Genomic DNA, 17,083 nt, shown 5'->3' on the forward strand with positions numbered 1-17,083 from the left:
TTGTGCAAGATACTATCCCCACGTCCCATCCACGCACCATTACACGTATCGTGTGTGGTATCGCACAGCAATCTTTGCCATTTCTTACACAAAGAAACTGCATTGTGCTAAAAAGCCCTCCAGAATAAAGCAGATAATATCTTTTGGGATGGCGCCTTGTATTTTCCTTGTCTCACTGCAGCAGCTATTACAAGAAACTAACCCAAACCCTCCTATTTCTAAATTTGACAGAAAAAGCACAACTCAAACTGGTATTTGGTTTAGGACTGAATGGTTTGCAGTGCTTAAGACGCATTTTAGACAAAAGCAAGCTTTCTGCCAAGCACTTGAGGGAAAAGAGAAGATTTCTGCTTCGCTGTTTGAATGTAGTTATAAACCAGGGTGACAAAATAGCCTGGCATTGCTGCCTGCAGAGAAATACACTGTGCATCTTGTCCTTTGCAAGCACAGCCCTATTTGTCTTCATCCCACCCTGTTTACCTTCTTACCGCTTTATCCTAAAGACAAGTTCCTGTCTACACATTCCCTGGAATTCAAGGTGGCAGAGTCAGTGCGGGGAGACAGGCAACTTCCAGGCAAGGGAATGCTTTCGCATGAATTTCTATACAGCATAATCATGAAACAGCAAGACTAAATGCAAGCATTGCTGCTGTGAGGAACAGATACGTATCTAAAGCTGAAGCTTGACTAGTGAAGCAGAATTGACTGAGCTTCTTTAAGCATCTTTCCTCCCGTCCTCAATCATCTCACTTGCATCCATTGAAGCATAACAGGTCAGTGGTAGTCTAACATCCAGTGCTTAAGGAGTTTGTTCATGCAACTGCTGCTAAGCACTGTGCTGAAGCAAGACAGACACAGCTGATCTCACTCAGGGGAGAAAGAGCAGAGGAACTACATTGAGACTTTCAGGGGGGACGGAGGGGAAGGAAAGAAAAAGCACAACGTGCATTACATCAGTTTCATAACAAATTATGTACTAAAATCATTGGCAGAAATAGGTTCTGATTGCCTGTTGAAGGTATTTAAAGATTTTGTTTCTTTTGCAAGACACAGACTGTTACAAGCACCCCCTTCCCCATCCCAGGGTACCTGGCAACTCAGAAAGGTAAGGAAAAGACATTAAAAGGCAGAAAGCAAAGAGGATAGAGCATCAGCTGAGCAGAAGACTCAATAAAGGCACATATTGTTACCAACAGAAATACTCTACAGACCACAGGCTGAAACCCACCATCTTAAACTAAGCAATCAATGAAAAATAGCTGAGAGCTGCAAGATTAAATTCCTCTATACCTCCATATCTCTACTGGAAGATTTATGAGGGTCTGCAGATCAAAAGAGTGTAAGAACTGTTGCTATATGAAACCAATGTTCTTAGTATTTTTGTTGCTGTCTCCTTTGTTACCTGATCAGGTGAATCCTCTTTGTGGTGTCTTGCAGTTTTCATTATTAGCTATTAACCCCATGCTCTTTGGGCTGTGACAAGCACCCAGCGCAGTCTCCAAGTCTTCCTGTGTTGTGCCTTGAAGAAATAACCTGATTGAGCCAAGGGGCCAAGTGCTAGACTCTGAGCAGGCGGCCAGCTGGGTAGTCACACACTAGCTTTCAGAGACATCTGTATCGCAGCAGGGACCAAACTGGTACTGAACTTCAAACTAAGAAGAAAAGTAATCCCCTAAGCTGCAACTTCCCTAAAAGCTGGCAGCTAAGAACTGCCAACCAGTAATGACAGTTGGCAGCTCCAGTCTGAGGCTTTTTCCATTTAACTTGCCCATTCTCCCCAGTTCGGCCAGGGCAGCAGCACACAGATGTCTCCATTGTTGTAAGACACAGCATTTTCCACAAGACCTTGGAACTCCCTTGTGAACCATCTCTCCTTATTAAGGAGCAATATTCCTAGTGGGAATTATCTTGCATGGAGGCAGTCCTCAAGCGCATGCTTATGGTCTTCTCCGCCTGTCCCTATTCCATCAAATTGGCACCTTTGGGGCAGGGATTTTCCATTCAAGTTTCCCACTTGCAGGAGCGGGAAGTTTGCTTTAGGGCCAGCTCCCAGAGCCTTGACCCTGTCAGTCAGTCCCTGAGGAGACACTGCAACCTCAGGGTGAGGTTTCAGCAGAACACTTTGGTTTATGTAGTTTTAGCAGCAGAAAGATACCTCCTACTGCCCTGCTTTTCCCACCCCTTTCAAGTCCAGCTGGACAAATCCTTCCAGGATAACCTTTCAAGTTCAACGTGTTGTTTAGTAGAAACCTACAGGTGAATAAACAACCCATTTAGTGACAAACTTTAACACAAAATGTGAAGGCTTATTTTAAAATAAGCCTGGCAACCTCTCAGTTTCCCTTATAAAGAACATTATGCTGTGCTAATCTCCTTCAAGGGCACAGTCTCGAGTACAGCACGTAGGCATGTGCTGCAAAGCAGCAGAATGGCATTCAGGAAATCAGCTGGTGATTGAGCAAGGAAGCATGAGAAATCAAGATCCAAAAAACATCTCCAACAGCAGCTGTGCAATAGGTTTGTGTTTCCTAGCCTGCTTCAAGACCCCTTTCTTTTCTAGATGTGCCAAATGAATTATCACTATACATCTATACGATTAATTTGATAAACCTATATAATCAAGAAAAGATACCAATTCCTCAGGCATTTGCTTGATCTTATCCCGTGCCTAACAGGGTCTTCAGTTTTGATACTGAAAACTGAACTTTTACAAACCTACCTGTGCATATGCGGCCATGAAATGTAACTAACACTAATAAATACCCATTTTACATACATATCTATATGAAAAATATCCCTGGTGACAGGTAACTGTAAGCCAAGCACTTATCTGAAGCCACAGAACAAAGTTTATTGGATCTCCTCAAATTCTTTGTACAGTTTTGTTGCTAAACAGACACAACACGTTGGCATATTGCCTTTAATCTTTATTTCAATCGGAAGACCAACTTGAAAGAATTGGTAACACATTTAATGGCATTTTTCAATAAATAAAATGACAAAAAAAATCTAGTCTTTGCACAGACACATTACAATCCACTCCAAATATTGCCAAAACCATTGGGTTTTTCCTAAAAACTTGCTCCAAAGGGTTTTTTTCTCCCCTTTGTTTCAGCACTTAAATAAACAGAAAAGTATATGATGAGAGAAAACAGATACTCTATTCTGAACAGAACTTGTAAAAGCCAGTAACTTGGAAACAAAAGATAATTAAATCTCTCTTATTAGATTAAAGAATCCTGTTTGAAGTCTTTTGGGGAAAACCCTGATTCTAACTTTCGTATCACAACATGCAGTTTTGCTGGATCCTACCCTGTATCAGCATACTTATATGGTAGGAACTAAATTCCATGATTTCTTGGGTTTTTTTAAGGGGAAATTCACAAAGCGAAAGCTTTATCCTCCCACACTCACAAAAGTAGTCATGGTCCATATATTCTGCAGTAGTAAACAGTTATTTGTGCTCAGTCCATTGTTTGAACCCCTACCAGACTGGGAAGGATGCCGCAGTTTACCCTTTGTTTCTGTACCCATCTCTTCCCCAGTCCAGCAGCCCCAAGACCCTCACCAAGATGAGAATTCATGCAAATGCAAATCTGCCTGCACAGATCAGATTGCAGGATGAAGACCACCATGTCTGATTCTAATTAGAAGCTAGACTTAATTTAAAGCTTTTCCTAAACACAGAGAAAGTCATTGGTAAGGAAAAGCTGAACCCCAAGTTCTCCAAATTGTGATTCCCTGTAATTTACAACATCCATTAGTGTATCACAAACCAACTACAGTGTCAGTTAATGTAAAAAGATCCACTCTATCACTAGAATTAGTTAAAACACTCATCTTCAGTGAAAGCTTAGGGCATGCAAGGAATGCACGGCTGGGCCCCCGCAGGCCTATGCATACTATACAGGGGAGAGAAAAGGTTACTTTAAACAAAAGGCAGAATTACATCACATCTGTGCAAACATTTAAACCAGTTTGTTTCAACTACTTATCTGCTTATCCCAACTATACCTACTGACCATACTTGGCTAATTCAAGAGAACACGATGAAGCAGGACCCAATTTATTTAAGGGAAAGGAACGTTTTCTGCAGGTATCTTCCCTCCCACTGACCCCATCATAAGTGCAATAATTTATAATCTTTCCAAATGAACAGCTACTAAAATTATACAATTTTAGGGTGGAAAAAAATCACTAGTTTAACCATAAAAATATTTCCCCAGGTAACAAACCTTAAAGCATTCAGTAACACAGTATTTCAATAATAATACAGAAAATCCCTTCCATCTGTTACAAAAGAAAGAACTGTTAGAAGATTCTGCTTATTGTACACTATTTAAGAGTTTTGCTGCCTTCTGAGGACCATGTTGTAATTAAGAATGTAACTGTAATTTAAAATGAGTACAGAAATACTGACCTGGCTTAGAAACTATAGTCTTAACTTTCTGCTAATGAAGACAAAGTAAAGCCCAGGGCCATGTCATCAATGTACTCAGGAACAAAAGACAGTTTACATCCAGAGTCATAAGAAAGCACCACTTTCCATAAAGTACTTGGTATGTCTTTTGCTGAACAGCGTAGTAAGTAATTTTGTGAGAACTGCTAAGACAGATTCCCATACTAACTGTAGCTTGACTTACAGAATTCAGGTTTGGGTATAACAGGGAACTTTGTGATGAAATTATACTCTGAAAAAAATACCTGCTAAATTTGGTCCAAGCATCCCAAAACCAAACAAGGGCACAGTTCTCTCATTACTTAATGCTGCTGTTTGGTTGATCCTTAAAATAAATAAATAGGTGTATGGCAATAAGGAATAAGGGCTGCCCATGATAGGCACAGAACTGTGACAATAAATAGTCTCTTCAGAGAGATGTTTTGACTGTGGTTTTACTGTGCGAGTAACTGAACTTGTACTAATGGAGAACCCTGAAATTTATATACTATAGCCACAAGAAATGATTTCCTGTTTAAAAAACATTTGTAATGAACTGCTTTTCCAATCATCAGTAGATCCGTGGAAAACCATTAAAAAGAAAAGAATCTTTTAAAACGATTACAAAGAGTGGACTGCAGTAGCAGCTATTCAAGCAAGATTCAAGCACAAGTTGAAATGAACTTTCAAGCTGGGAATTAGCCTTCTTTGTCGAAAATTTGTACAACTTTTTCAAAAACCTAAAAAGAGAAGGAAGAATATTAATTTTCTCACGTGCCAGTTAAACAGTTACTTCAAGTTAAACCAGTGCACACAATAATTGGGAGTACTTTTAAAAATACATAGGTTTGTCTTAGAACATTCACAGTAATTCTTTAATAGTGAAATTAGCATCAGTTCTGAGAAACTGAGATTGAAGAGTAATACTACTTCAGAAAAGCAAAAGCTCATGGAAGGGAAAAAGATAAGACATTGTCAAACACAAAGTGTGTTTAGTCCAGGTCATGTTCAAGCAGAACTAATTGATCTCTTAAAGTTATTCACATTTTAATCAGTTCTTCAAGAGTCAAAATGAGAGTTCCACAACCTCCCTCAGTAACACCCATCAGAAGAATGCCAAAAATACACACCCTGCCACTGTCACCCCCATGCTTTCTGGCTTTTGTACTTACTTCATCAACAGATTTAGAGGCATCCACTTTTCTGACTTTTCCCATTCTCTCATACAAATCTATTATAGGCTTCGTAGACTGCAGATATGTATGAATTCTAGGAGAAAGCACAGGGGAAAAAAGCATTACACAGTAAAACATAAACAGAAGGGAATGGAAAAGTTCTGAAGATAGTACCTCTTTTCCAGACTCTCCCGATTATCATCACTCCTACCACTGCTCTTGCCTCTTTCAAGACAGCGGCCAATACATATCTATAAAAGACATCAAAAGGATTATCACAACCAGGAACACAAGGTGCAATCTTGAAAGCAGGAGTAAAACAAATCCTGAAAAATCCAAATAGGCCTGACACACAAAATACTGCCCAGATCTGGTGGACGTAACCACAATTCACATGGAATGTTAGATTCTTACAGAGAAAAAAGGAAGGCTTTACACTTTATCATTATTAAAATGGGGACTCTTAAGATAGGACTGAGATCAGTGGAAGTAAAAACAACATCAAACTCAGTGGTTTGACTGGGTCTCCAGTTTGAGACATTTGAAGACGAAAATCACCTGACTTTCAAGAACGTGTTCAGGCTTTCTGAAAAGCAGAATGTCATATTAGACTACTAATACATGCCTGCACTGAAAGTCACTGTATATTCCCTCAACATTTTCATAAGGCTATATACTAAATTACTATGAGTTAAAACGTTACTTGACACTGCTACAATGAAGACTTCAAAATCAAAGTAAAAATCGAAGAATTAACCAGAGTTAAAAGCTGCTCAATGAACGTTTTGAAGTTCTGAAACCTAAAGTTAAGTAAGGAACGCTGACACATGTACACTTCATGAATACACTTATCCTACTCATGCATGACGACAATCGTTAAAAATTAAGTGTTTCCTATAAAGTACACCCACAGTAAAAAACATTCAGAAGATCACATAAGCATTGTTATTGTTAGATCTAGTAAAAAAGTTAGAACCCCCAAATTAATATTCCACCAAGTGAAAAAAGTCATTTAATCTTACTTAAGATTTTAAATAGAAAAAAAATAACCTTTGACTTGTTGAGATTAAAAAAGAACTGCAATTAAGAAAAAAAAAGTAACAAAATTTCTCAGGAAACTGAGGAAAAGGGTAAAAGGAAGAAAGCTTAAGGTACTGGAATCCGCATATGAGTTTTTATGTCTCAAAGGCACTGACATGTTAAAAAGACATCATATCATGGCACTTGTTAAATGAATATAATGTATCACTGTCAAAATGTCCTTGTAATCTAATGACTTGCTGAATAATATGTTGATTAGTGGCTATCCTATAGCACAACTCACAACTGAAAATGAAGTCAGCTCCTACCAGCACACTGGAATTAAAGCAGGCCTTGCTAGCAAGTTAATTTTGGACTAACCAGTTACTAAGAATAAACAGTGTAATGCTTTCTGAAAATTAACCAAGTAATTTTGTACAATGTATTTAAAGATTTTATACATTTTCCTTAAGAATGCAACTGGCTGAAGAACTTCAATATAATTTACTAGCACATGATTATACCAGGCGCAATGAGCTGCCATTTCAAAACCATAGTTTTTCATCTGCAAAAACAAGTTGCCAACATATCCTCAAAACTCATATACCAAGTTTCCCTTCCACTCTTACACTTGTCCATTCACTACCTGACATCTTTCTTGCTCTTGAATGATTCCAACAATATAGCAAGAAAGGAAGTTAAAGAATAACACACTTCATTACCTCATTGTCACAATCAAAAAAGAGAACAAAAGAAACATCTGCCTTTCCATCCATAGTCTTATTCCAGCCTTGAAGATTATCTTCATTCCTGGGAAATCCATCAATTAAGAACTTGTTCTTCTGGGAATTGGTAGCCATTGTTTGATCCATGGCCTGATAAAAGAGAATCCAATTAATGATCTCCTGCACATACAACCATTAATCTAATTATTAAATTACCCCCAAAATGTTGGCATGGTGAATTGAGCTGCATTTATTTTAGGATTATTGAAGAATTACAAAATGTATTTTTGTTTCACCTTCAATACATGATAATTAATCCACCCACACACCAGTATTGCTTTCTTTCAAACTCAATTCACTGTTTGATAAAGCTCAATCTTGTAACACTCAGCCTCAGTTTTAAAGGCAATTTTCTACAAGACACTGGAAAGTACTGTTACACAGTAAGATGCCAAAACACCCTTGACCTAGACTTAATTTTAATAGGAAAACTAAGATAAATATAGTGCCATGAGCAACAGAAGCCTTTTTTGTCTTCAAGAAGATACTCTGGTTGTTTTCTTGGGCTGTAATAGGAATAAAGCTGGAGTTTTTCCTGACACAGGAATACTACAGGTGCTCTCCCTCCATCTGGCCACCACTTTTGATAAAACTTACAGAAATGTAGTGCCTTTAAGGCCTCCGCTCTCAAGTCAAATACAACTGAGCTGACCAAGAGGTGTACAAGCTAGTTAAGGGAAATGAAAAAATGCAGAGTCTCACTGATTTCCCTAGAGCTAATAAAATAATAAAATAAAATTAAAATTACCCATTCTCACAGATCCCCAGGTATCAGAAGCCAACACCTACTGCCCTCCAACCAGTCAGAAAGAAACATGAGCAATTGCCAAGAAAAGCCCAGTACATGATGTGCACCTATGTGTCTGCCATTTCATATTACTCACACACAGGAAACACAATTCTTCTAGAACGCAGCCACTGCTTTGTTGCTTAGTCTGCATGAGTGAATCAGTAGGAAATAGCTCTTTCCTTACCCTCTTGATTAAGCTGATTGTTATTTCCACCGGTACAATTTCCCCCTCCTTAATGTAGTTCTCAATGAGTTCTCCATACTGTGAGCCTGGCCTTTTTCGTTCATCTCGAAGGAGGTCACCAGCAGAAAGGTGCGTATAGCCGTATTTCTGAAATGTGCAAAACAAAGAGACAGAGACTCCTTTGAATGAGTACACGTGCAAAGTTAACATCAGTTGTCAGTGCCAGCCATGTTTATCTGTGCATTACAACAGAAAAAACCCACAGGGAATAACATTCTGCTGGTGACAGATCTACTCCATCCTTAATGTGCAACCTAATACAGCATCCTCTGCATTCACAACAAGCACATCACTAGAGAGATTATTGGGGAAAATGCTCAGTGGGGCTTTGGTCAGGCATCTGTGGACTGTTTTCAAAGGTAATTTTGTCACATTTGGAAATGAGACTCTGAAATGTTACATTGTTCAATTAAACATTTAACAATAACCAAATTGGATATAAGGTATACCCTGTCCAAACAGTTTAGCTACTTAAAAAAGGTGGTTACCAGTGACTGCGTCAAGTCTTGATTTACAAAGTGAAAAAGTTGAGATAGTGCTTTTACTTACTACGTTTATGCAATAGGTTTATAATTTTATCTAACTGCCTACTTGCATAAAGTACATGAGGTGATTCCAGGTCCTTTGGGCCTCAAGGAATGTTTCAAGCACAGTAATAGTCAGAATCCTGTGGTAAATAACCACACTGGTGCCACCCTAGGTCACACCAGGTACAGTAAAGAGAAAGAGCAGAGAAATCAGGTCCAAATCCATTTGGTACCAGTATGCAGGAAAACAGAAAACATCATTACTCTTTTATTTCACCTCAAACTCCATCTAGAGAAATGTTGCTAAGGCAAAATATCAATGAAAAGCATTTATTGCACTTGAATTTCTCAGGCATTTATCATCATAAATAGGCACCTTGTGAGAAATAAATTGCTATAAAGGAAATTTCAGAGCACAAATCAATCATTTTCTCAGCTCATTTAACACCCCTAGAAAACTAACCAAGTATACCATGCTTCTTGAACCAAATTTAGTCCATAACAACAAGCAATAAAGACATCTTCTTGGTGACTACCTAAGCTAGCTATACATCCAAACCAGAGTGCATCTATACATACTCATCCTAAAGTTCTAATACAAAACAAAGGGAGCTGCAAAAAGCTTCAAGGTTATCAGCCTGGCTGCAGCAACATCCAAAGCAAATTTCAAAAAGGTGCCTGAGCAGCAGAGCAATGTGACTACACACTGTTTAAGGATGCGAACTTGGGATTTAAGAACTTGGCTACTGGGCTAAGTACAACAGAAATATTACACAACCCACTAAGTGATGTTAAAAACATTTCAGTTGCTTTCCAATTTCACCCACAAAAGCGTGGAAAAGTCAGTTCTGCCACAGTCATAATTTCAGAAGGGATATAATTACCTAAATCTCCAAAACTCTACACAGCTGGCAAAAAAAAAGAGGAAGCAAGATTTTGCTCTAAATAACTGTGAAGAAAAAGCTCCACAGACATCCTCTGTAAGCTCACTGTACTCCTGCTTTAAAGTACATTTCATTTGGATATGCCTATTTAATTGCAAATCTAAATATTAACTATCTACTACAGAAGCCATAAACCAGAATAAATCTTCCTTATAAGCAAAAAACCTTACTCTGCTGAACACTAAATTAACATGTAGTCCTTGCTAAAGTTAAGGAAGGATGGTATTTTTAACATCAGGTTTCTACAAAGGAGAAAACAGGAGGAAAATATAATCCCTTCGGTTTTAGAGGATTACCAAACCATTTAACTTTCCTTGGCATTTCCCTTTCATGCATGAAAACAAAATTGAGTTAGACAAGTTTTGGAATTCTCTGTGTTTTACAACATCAAACTCAAATAGTTCTCAACGGCTGAACAGGAAAGTAAAAGATAGAAGTGTTTTAAAGTGCTGTTGTATAAATAGACTTGTTTTAGATAATAGTAAATTGTATTCTTGAGTAACTTTCAGACTGGATTAACCAGGCAGTAAGAAAAACAAACCTCTCCTTCAGGGGCAAAACATCTATTTGTTAACTGTACTGAGTCAAGAGCCAAAGAAAACATGTTGGTTTAAACAATACAAACAAGCAGAGAGAAAGGCTTGGCTGCTGCTTCATACACAGAAGGCTTCAGAGATGCGGTGCTCTCGCTACTCTTGCCAGTTTCAACCAGTGCATACAGGATACAAAGTTTTCTTTCATCTTAGGTGAGATAAACCCTCAGCAAGCATCCTGAATTGGAGAAAATCACCACATTCCCCAAGAGCTTGCTAAAGAGACTGTGATGCAACTGCACAAAAACCAAGGCAAAACACTCCTGCATCTTGCCAAGGTTTGCATTGTGCCAGCATGACTCCCCAGCACTGCCAGGAACATCTTGATGCAATCCCCAGAACGTGACTTGTTGCAATTGTTGCCTAATTCTTCTCCTCAGCAATCAGAAAGGGAGCAGGATTGTGGCTGCCAAACAATGAAAAAGCAGTTTCTCCAGGTCTTGAAGGAAGCATATACGGCAGATTCATAATGTCCGACTGAAAGGAAGACTTGAAACAGAAATTAGGTTAAATAAAATTTCTAAATACTTGAATGCCAAGCACCTAAAATCTGGACAGATTTTTAGATTACAGAGAAGAAAAAAGAATATACAGAATTAACTGTTCTAAAACTTATTTCAGAGATAATGTTTTCTGCTATGCTAGTGGACTGGCATGCTGTTCTATAAGAAAAAGATTAAATCAGTAACTTGCTATTACACAGTTCTCATTATTTTTAAAACTATTTTCATATTTGGAGAACCATAATCAAAGTACAAATACAAAAATTAACTGTGAATGAAGAAAATAAAAATCAGATGTCTTCAGCACCACTGTAGACATCTTTCTTTTTTGCTTTCCAAAAGAAAACCCCCACAGTGATGTGGGACAGGCAAGCTCATGTTTCCATCAATCCCACCATGGAGGTGTCACTCATAACAGCACTTTGCAGTACTGTGTAAGCAGAGCAAGATACCGCTTGCTTGTTTCACAGTGGCCTGATAAATCAGTGCCATTCTGCAGGACATACTGGGACATGCAAACTATGTGCTCCACATCTCCAAATTACAACCAGAGACTGCAGCCTTCCCGGAATGCCCTTTGCTCCCCTGTTCTAGAGCCACTTATAGCTTTCTTCTGTCAGCCAGGATTTGCAACTTCCACTCTGCAGACAGAACATGCTTTGTTTTCAGTAAATACAACAAACGGATGAATACAACTGAAAACACATGAGTCATATCTGTGTCACACTTGAATAAGGCAGAATCTGCCCTAGCAATCTTCTCAAGGCAGTAAAATCAGTGGTGTGCAGCAGCTGCTGCAGGGACTCCTTACACATCCAGCTTTTGAGGGGCACAAGGTTTATTTCTGATTCAGCCCTGTGTGGTCCAGCAACACATCTCTCCACTAAACACACAGCTTGAGACTTCCTTAAGTGAGCAGAAGCCAAGAAAAAGCAAGAGAAACACAAATTACTGCTTTGACCTTGATTCCTATCTTGGCTTATCACTGTTACTCTCAAACTGAAAGTTATAGGGCTTAAAATATAAACACATCAAATACAAACTTTTATTGCCCTAGTTCTGACCTGTCATATCTTGGCAACCTTAATAAACAACCAAAATCTGCTACATACATGCATCCTTCAAGAACTAGTTAAAATAAAAATAGAACCATGTAAAGCTTGCAGCCTTTTCTTTTTTTCTTTTTCAACCTAAAAAGCTTTTGTCTGTCCTATAGCAATTAGCCCACAGAATTAAAACTCTGGGATATAAACTATAATGGAGAAATAGACCTTTTGTCTACTTATTCCAATAAAAAAAAAGAAAAAGATATTTTATTAGCTTGAAATATGTTCTTGCCTCTGGGGGAGGAAAACCAAACAAAAAGCCACATTAACAAAACAAAACACACAAAGAAGATCCCACTGACTGTGCCCCCAGGGAAGAGGGGGCAAACAGAGCACCCCAGTGCTCCAGGAACACCGAGCTCAATAAAAGGCACCCAGTATGCTTGGGAAAGTCCAAAATTCAATGCCCAGTGTTCTGCAAAATGGAAGCATACAGGGCTAAAACTTCAGGGGGCAGATTTAAATGATCACTCACCATGCTTTTAAAGACGCTCCAATGTTCAGAAATACAAACGTATTCCAAAAAACAACTATAGGAACTTAAGGCCAAGTAGAATATTAATACTTGGCACTCCTGAAAGATTTCAGAAGTTGAGTTTAAAGAAAACAGTTTTAAAACCATTTTTATTTCAGAAGGAAGCTAAAGCTGCTTCTCTCAGTGGACTTCGAGACGACAATTAACACATGACAGCAAAATGTAAATCCACTGCTACTTTCAGCAGTGTTTCTGATACAATGAGTTCTTCTTTGCATTGTTTCCTTTACCCTAGGAAATCTCCTTATCCTATATCCCAAAGCAACTTAACAGCTTATTCCATTTGGATTTTAACTTATACTCTTATAAAAGGAGAAGGCTCAGTGTCCCACCTTGTGGAATTAATTTGAGATTTAACCACAAACATACAGGATAGGGCTGTGGTAGAGGTGGATTTATTTTAGGTGCACAGAGAGGATGTCTTGCATATCCCAAGCATTGACAGATCACCTTGCCAAAACAAACCAACCAACAAACTAAAAGTATAACTTGCATCTTGCTTGGAATAAAGACAACTTATTTAGTTATTATTCCTCCCACCAACCAAAGAGCTTTGCATTTGAGGCAATGGTTGTAAGGATTTAAAATTTAAGTACATGAAAGCATATTGTGTGCATATTTGAAGAATGCATTTTTCTCCTTGACTTTACCATAACCATATTATAAGCAAAGCTCAGAAGTCAGCAATAAAGCACACTCATTTTGTCCTACACACACATAATAATCTCACATTCACAGAACATACAATGTGGAAAGCATGAAGGTTATTGCAAGAACCTGCTCCAATATTCTGTCTCACTCAACAGCTACACAACAGTCCTAGATGTTAGCAAGCTCCACCTAACAGAGCTGTGGAGTTAACCTGCAGAGCTAGAAGGGAAAGGATAAAAACTTACAAGTGACTTCTGCTTCATCCCATTCTATATAGGAGGAACTGGCCCAGAGCAGCAGTTCTGCTGCATTTGCATTTCAGTGACAATTCTGTGAGTTTGTAGGACATACATGAGTCTTTCCCCTGTATCAGAGAAACCCAGCCTAGTTCAGCTGTCTCCTCTAACCTTATCTGCAAAGATAAAGTAACCTAACCGCTTACCTGCTGTTCCCTTTCATATACTGTGTCAATACCCATTTCCGCTGGTTACTGCATTTTCTTCCCTCAAATAATTTCTCCAATTTGGTCCAAATTTGACATGAATACATGCCTTCTCTGGAATAAGGGACTCCAGCACACACATAATGAGGAGTTATGATTTAGCCTAGCACTTAAATACATATTTCACCTAGAACATGTGATTCCTTTACTGGGAATGTAAAGCATAGTCAGCAAAAGAGTTACAACACTTCTTTGAGGAATCATTCCCAGGTAGTATATAATACCTCCTCTACTGTACAAAACACAACTACCCTTGGTTTGTTAATCAAATAATTTAATGCTAAAATCATACAAGATCTCACCTCAGCAAAGTGAGACTTCTCTCACATGTGATGTGCTCTGTCCCAAATCTCTAGTATGAATAGCAACTGAGAAGTATTTATAGCTCATACTGACTTTCTGTTCAGGACAAACTTCAGATTTACAGCAAGATACTGGGTCAGATTCATTCCAAATGTAAACTAATATTATTCAGACCATTTACAACAAGGATGAATGAGGCTTATTATTGGCCAGCTACAGCCCCTTTCCTCTGTGGCAAGCTGCCAACAGGGTTTAAAATCCAAACAAAAATACACCTTCAACCCAAACGCAGCAATGACTGCATATAGGCTATTCGACTGCCTGCATCAGGGCTCTCTGGAGGGCTGCTGGGAGCCAGGCCAAGGATGCGTGCTTAAAAAAGGTGCTGCTCTGCAGTACCTCTGCTGCATTTCATCCTATTTTCCTGTTCATGTCCCCCTTTTCTAAAGTTTTCCAGCAGGCTTCAGCCCAACTCTCCCTTCAACTACCTCAGACCTTCTCTCCCTCGAAGTTTTGCCAGAGATTCCTGTAGAAGTGTCCAAGTGAGCAGAAAGGCCATTCACTGCACTCAGCAGGTTCAAGTGCTTTCTGCTGTCAGCCCACTGACTTCAATAAACTTCTTCCTATGCAGTTAAACGGATTAGCAGAATTAAAGCAAATTTGTATTTATTAGTATTTGGACTTACCTTTCTAGGCTTAGAAAAGAAAATAAAAACAGTACTAGCAAAGTTAGCATTCTTCTTTCACTTTTAGCTGCAAATACAATTTCAGTAGCAATGACTTATTTGAACTCCGCCTAATAAAGTGGTCTTCATCCAATTATGACTATCAAGCCAAAGGCATTTATACTTCTACACACAGGCCAGCAGCCACACAAGGTACTTCAGCCCTAAGGCTGCATTAACAGTTTGGTGAAAGCCATTAATGACAGCCTACAAGATTCCCCTACAGTTTAAACTCATTTGTTTGCTATGTGCCAGGGGCAGAATCTGACCTTACCAAAAAGGCTTTATGAGCACTATGAACCTTTCATTCCACAATTTAATTTAATGAATAAGCCAGTTTGAATGAGAGTCTATAATCTGAGGTTAAAATCCTTCAGGACCAAAGTCATAACGGCATTTTTCAGTCTGGACCAAATCCGCATAACTTAGTTATACAATACCAAGGGCTGGGATATAATGGCAGCGTGGATAAACTGTAACAGCACTGCCAGGACACCACCAGAATAGACAACACACATAAAGTGCCTGCACCAGGAGCTCTAAGGTTCCCCTCCCCAGTAGTTAGATTCAGGAACGTGGGCACTGCTACAGTTCTTAGTCTTTTCTTTCAGACCAGGTATGGATAAACTTCAATTCTACACGGCCCTCAGCAAGAAAAATATATACAGCTGCTCAGAAAAGGAAGGGGGAAAAAAAAGAAAAGCTGTTTCAAATCCAACAGGCACACATGCACACATGTTTGGAAGCATTCAGCCTTAACTACTTCCGTAATTATCCACCTAAGTACAGTGCAATTATCCCTGTGTTTTGTGGCTTTTAAAAGGACTGTACTACACCACATAACAGTCACCGTTCTCTCTTAGATATTTGTTCTCTTTCAAAGGGGTGTAAAAATGTATTTGGAAAGCCGAAAATGTGAAAAATATAGCAGTCTTCACAAGCTGTACCATAAGGATTAGGCTTTTGGAAAGAGAGAACAACATTAATCATCTGTGTGTCAGGACATCCTCTGATCTCTACCATATTCTACCATAGAACAAAATTTTAGTTCTATTTGTAACATTTTACTTTCACATCTCACAGAGATGGCGTCAGGTCAGAAAGCCAACACCCTGCAACGTCTACTGTACGTTTATGGGACAGGCTTCAGAAGACATGGACCTTGATCCTGCACATATGAAGTCAATATATTCCCAAGTACTGTAAGCCACCTTCAATCCCAGGCCACAAAACAAGCAGCCTGAGGCATGTGGGTGGCAGCTCCGCAGTCACCTACGTGGCCATGCAGATGTGTACAGAGCCACCCAGTTGGGCTGGGCTGCATGACAGGCTAGACAACGTGTCACCACCCAGGAAAGCAGGAACTTCTTGAGGGCTGCATTCCTGATCCATCCACAAGGCCCAGTGTGTGACCGATGCTCCCAACCAAAACACTGCCAGTAACTCTAAGCGGGTGTCCCCGGGGGGATGCCAGGAAAGGTAGACCCACCGGTGGAGTGGGATCCCTGGGGCCGAGGGAAGGCAGAAGACAGAAAAAGGCCGACAGGGGCTGGAATGGAATGGAGCGCATAGAGAGGGTGCTGCCTCCGCTGCTTCATCAATTAAAGGGGGGGATGCAGATCATCCATGCGCCCTCCAAGGGCCGGATCAGGATTAGACAAGAGCCCGGGCCGCAAGGGTGACGCGGGGCTCGCCGCCGGACACGCTCCCCCCAGCGACCACCCCAAGCAGAAGCGCGGACCCCCAAGGGGACCTACAACCCCCAGCGTGCCCCGCGGCCGCGCCCGCACAGCCTCCCGCTGCCGAGCCCCGCGGCACGCTGGGACGCGTAGTCTCCTATCCCCCCACATCCCTAACCCCGGCGGCGGGTGCGCTGTCCTTACCTCCACGATGCGAGCGCACTGCGTCCCCTTGCCCGCCCCGGGCCCGCCGAGGACGAAGACAACGACGGGCTTCATGAGGAGAAGGAGGCGGCGGCGGAGCAGCAGCAGGACAGCGGTGGCGGGGAGGCGGCCGGGGGGCGGCCGTGAAGGGGGCGGCGAGCGGCGGGCACCGTGGCCAGGACTGAGACCGGGAGAAGGACCGAGCCAGAGCCGCTGCAACACACCCGCTGCTGAGCTGTCCCCGCCGATGGGAAAGTGCTTCCGGGTCCCCGGCGGGGCGGGGCCGGCACGTGCGCACGGGGCCCGCGGCGGTGGCGGCTCTTCCGTCCGGTACGCACCGAGGCTGCCCCGTGAGGGAG

At 40.6% G+C, this 17,083-nt stretch overlaps 1 protein-coding gene across 1 annotated transcript; it reads right to left on the reverse strand.

Annotated features, from left to right (window-relative positions):
• Positions 1-3,870: 3,870 nt before the first annotated feature.
• CMPK1 (cytidine/uridine monophosphate kinase 1) lies at positions 3,871-16,992 on the reverse strand. Its single transcript, XM_061344877.1, has 6 exons — positions 16,725-16,992; positions 8,393-8,539; positions 7,356-7,508; positions 5,788-5,864; positions 5,611-5,707; positions 3,871-5,178 (listed from the first exon to the last, which is right to left on the reverse strand). Exons 1-6 carry the CDS (start codon positions 16,797-16,799, stop codon positions 5,137-5,139), a joined length of 591 nt encoding a protein of 196 aa, XP_061200861.1. The 5' UTR covers positions 16,800-16,992; the 3' UTR covers positions 3,871-5,136.
• Positions 16,993-17,083: the final 91 nt, after the last annotated feature.

The sequence above is a fragment of the Neopsephotus bourkii genome, unplaced genomic scaffold (genome assembly GCF_033783945.1).
Source record: "Neopsephotus bourkii isolate Nb327-2 ecotype Australia unplaced genomic scaffold, CSIRO-AGI_Nbou_v1 NB_234, whole genome shotgun sequence".
Classification (NCBI taxonomy): domain Eukaryota; kingdom Metazoa; phylum Chordata; class Aves; order Psittaciformes; family Psittacidae; genus Neopsephotus; species Neopsephotus bourkii.

What these genes read in the sequence shown, in the direction of transcription:
- CMPK1 (XM_061344877.1), bottom strand. Translation starts at nt 16,799, where the DNA reads ATGAAGCCCGTCGTTGTCTTCGTCCTCGGCGGGCCCGGGGCGGGCAAG. An exon ending in CAATCAGCTTAATCAAGAGG is followed by an intron (nt 7,509 to 8,392) that starts GTAAGGAAAGAG and finishes CTCTTTTATCAG; the next exon opens with GCCATGGATCAAACAATGGC. An exon ending in CGGGAGAGTCTGGAAAAGAG is followed by an intron (nt 5,708 to 5,787) that starts GTACTATCTTCA and finishes GCTTTCTCCTAG; the next exon opens with AATTCATACATATCTGCAGT.